At 59.8% G+C, this 2,475-nt stretch overlaps 1 protein-coding gene across 1 annotated transcript in view; it reads right to left on the bottom strand.

The window, feature by feature from the left end:
* Positions 1-2,475, bottom strand: part of KIAA1755 (KIAA1755 ortholog) — a gene marked incomplete at its 3' end in the record, with an annotated part of 10,366 nt that overhangs the window by 1,376 nt on the left and 6,515 nt on the right. The window contains exons 7-11 of the mRNA XM_009076685.1: positions 1,990-2,076; positions 1,794-1,910; positions 1,360-1,458; positions 958-1,106; positions 15-123 (exon numbers count right to left, since the gene is read on the bottom strand). Of these exons, the coding sequence (XP_009074933.1) occupies positions 15-123; positions 958-1,106; positions 1,360-1,458; positions 1,794-1,910; positions 1,990-2,076 (561 nt within the window). The remainder of the gene's footprint in view (positions 1-14; positions 124-957; positions 1,107-1,359; positions 1,459-1,793; positions 1,911-1,989; positions 2,077-2,475) is intronic.

The raw sequence follows: 2,475 nt of genomic DNA on the forward strand, positions 1-2,475 counted from the left end.
TCGAGCTCCCGGACCTTTCGGAGGAACTCCAGGCGCTCCAGGCAGCTGTTGGATTGGGACACTAGATCGTGAAGTTCTTCTTCCAGTCGGCTGTACAGCCCCTCGGCTGACTCCATGCCAGTCCTGGTGGTTGGGAGGAAAGGGGCCATCAGTGCTGGGTGGGCTTGGGGATGCATGAGATGGAGGGAGCAGGTCTCTTGGTTGGCTCTTCACACCAGCTCTGTACACACCCAGACATCTCCATGTCTCATGGAGCAAGATGGATGGCAGGGATCATGGGATGGGAAAGTATTGCCTGTCAGCCAAGAGAAGGGAGCAGTGGGATTAGTGCTGCCTGCATACACAGATTATGGGACCAGTGTGGCATGGCCAGACCAGTGCAGAGTCACTGGACAAGTGCGACATCACCGAATGAGTATGGAACAGCCTGATTACAGCATGGCTGGATTACAGCACCACTGGATGAGTATGGCATGGCCAGACAAGCGTAACATCACTGCATGACTACGGCATGGCGGGATGAGTAGAGCACAGCTGGATTACAGCACCACCGGATGAGTATGGCATGGCCAGACAAGCGCGACATCACTGGTTGAGCACGGCATGGCTGGATGAGTACGGCACGGACACTGCGGCGTGGCCGGGACTTGGCCCCATCTAGTGGCTTTTCCTGAGCCCAGCCCGAGGCATCGCCGCCGGCACTACAGAGCAGCCCTAGAGACGGGACCGGGGTGGGAGACCCTCCCAGGGACCTGGCACCTTCCCCAGCCAGGATCAGGGTGATCCTGCAAAGGGCTGTTCTAGATGTGCGCTCTGGGCTCAGAGGGAGTTGCAGGGCAGGAGGGAGCATGGCACCAGCTCATGCTCATGGGGACTGGGCTGTCTCTGGGGAGATCAGCAGAAGCCAAGGGTCCCCAGTATGGGCACCCTTGACTGGCAAAGGCCACCCCCTCCTACCTGACATGGTCGGAGGCGTGGAGACGAGCAGCCTCCCTGCGCAGCCTGGCCAGCACGAACCCTCCCTCACGCTGCACCCGCACCAGCTGAGGGTCACTCAGCACCTTCTGCATCAGCTCCTGGTGCCTCCTGATGCCTGCAGCCACGTCCTGCAGAGGGAGGGAGGGTCAGACAGGTGTCCTACCTGGGGCCTCACCTGGAGCCTCAGCCAGCACAGCATGGAGACCTGAGGCTGCCCCCCAGTGATGAGCAGAGGGGACAGGACAGCACCACGGTCAGGAGCAGCCAGTCTGGGAGTGGTTATGCCAAGCTTTGGGCAACCAGGTGAAATGTTGCTGTGGCTGCACTGCAGATGAGTGCTTTGGGAATGTTCCCAACCTGTGGTGTTGCCACCCGTGTTACCTGTGTTCCTGCCAGTGCATCGGTGCTCCGCAGCTCCTGGATGCAGCACTGCAGCAGCTCTGATGCCTGCCTGAGGCCAGATGTGAAGGGATGCAGCTTCTGTGGAGGGGACACATGGTGGGTCAGCGGGGCCGGGACAGAAGGGCAGTCTGCCCTCAAGGAGACAGAGGAGAAGCAGTGCCAGACCAGAGCAGGGAATACTGTGAGGCACTGGGTTAAAGCTGAAGAGGGAGGTGCTGTGGAGGTGTATGGGCATCAGCAGGCAGAAGCAGGCAGGAAGGAGCTGCCCTCCTGCACTCAGAACCCTCCTTTTCTTTCCCTTGTCCCAGTCCTTCCTGTTGTTTTTCCAGAGATGTGTGTGGGAAATGTAAGATGGTGGGGACAGAGGGGCACAGGGGAGGTGAAGCAATGGCTAATGGCGTGGTAACAGACACCTGGAAGAATTGAACCCACTCGCCGTGGCAGTAGGGGAAGGCGCCGTCCAGCTCCGGGGGCAGCTGGGAGCTGTCGACGTGGCGGCCCAGAGCCTTCAGCGATGTCAGGGTCTCCATCTGCAGGACACAGGGCTCATAAGGCTGGTCCATCTCCAGCGACATTCTGGAGCAGCCCAGGGGACAAGGACAGGCTCACCTGCACCCCAGGCAGCCTCTCGCGTTGGGCAACCAGCTCCTTCTCGGCCAGCAGCAGCACACTGTGGATGCAGCCCGGTGAGACGCTCTGTGGGAGGCAGGGAAGAGTCACCAGGGCGAGCCCCACATCAGCCCTTGGGTCACCCATGGAAGTGCTGGGGCTGCCTGGGTTGGCTGAGGCTGCTGAGCTCATTGCAAAGGAAAAGGCTCTTGGGCTTGCTGGTGTGGGAAACAGAAATAGGTCACTTCATGACCCTGTCCCAGCCACCAGTTCCCTGGCTAAGGACCCATGGGAAGAGCCTCGCAAGTGAACTCTTCTCTTGCAACCGCAACACTTCTCCATGTGGGGAGCATCAGGGTTGGTGTGGGATTTATCAGCACGCAAAGGCAAAGGGTGATATGGCAGGGATTTCCCACAGACCCCGCACAGCACAGGGCAATCCTGTGGCACTGCCTCAGCACAGGCAAAGGGTCCCTGCCAGGATGA

The sequence above is a fragment of the Acanthisitta chloris genome, unplaced genomic scaffold (assembly GCF_000695815.1).
Source record: "Acanthisitta chloris isolate BGI_N310 unplaced genomic scaffold, ASM69581v1 scaffold13510, whole genome shotgun sequence".
NCBI classification, from domain to species: domain Eukaryota; kingdom Metazoa; phylum Chordata; class Aves; order Passeriformes; family Acanthisittidae; genus Acanthisitta; species Acanthisitta chloris.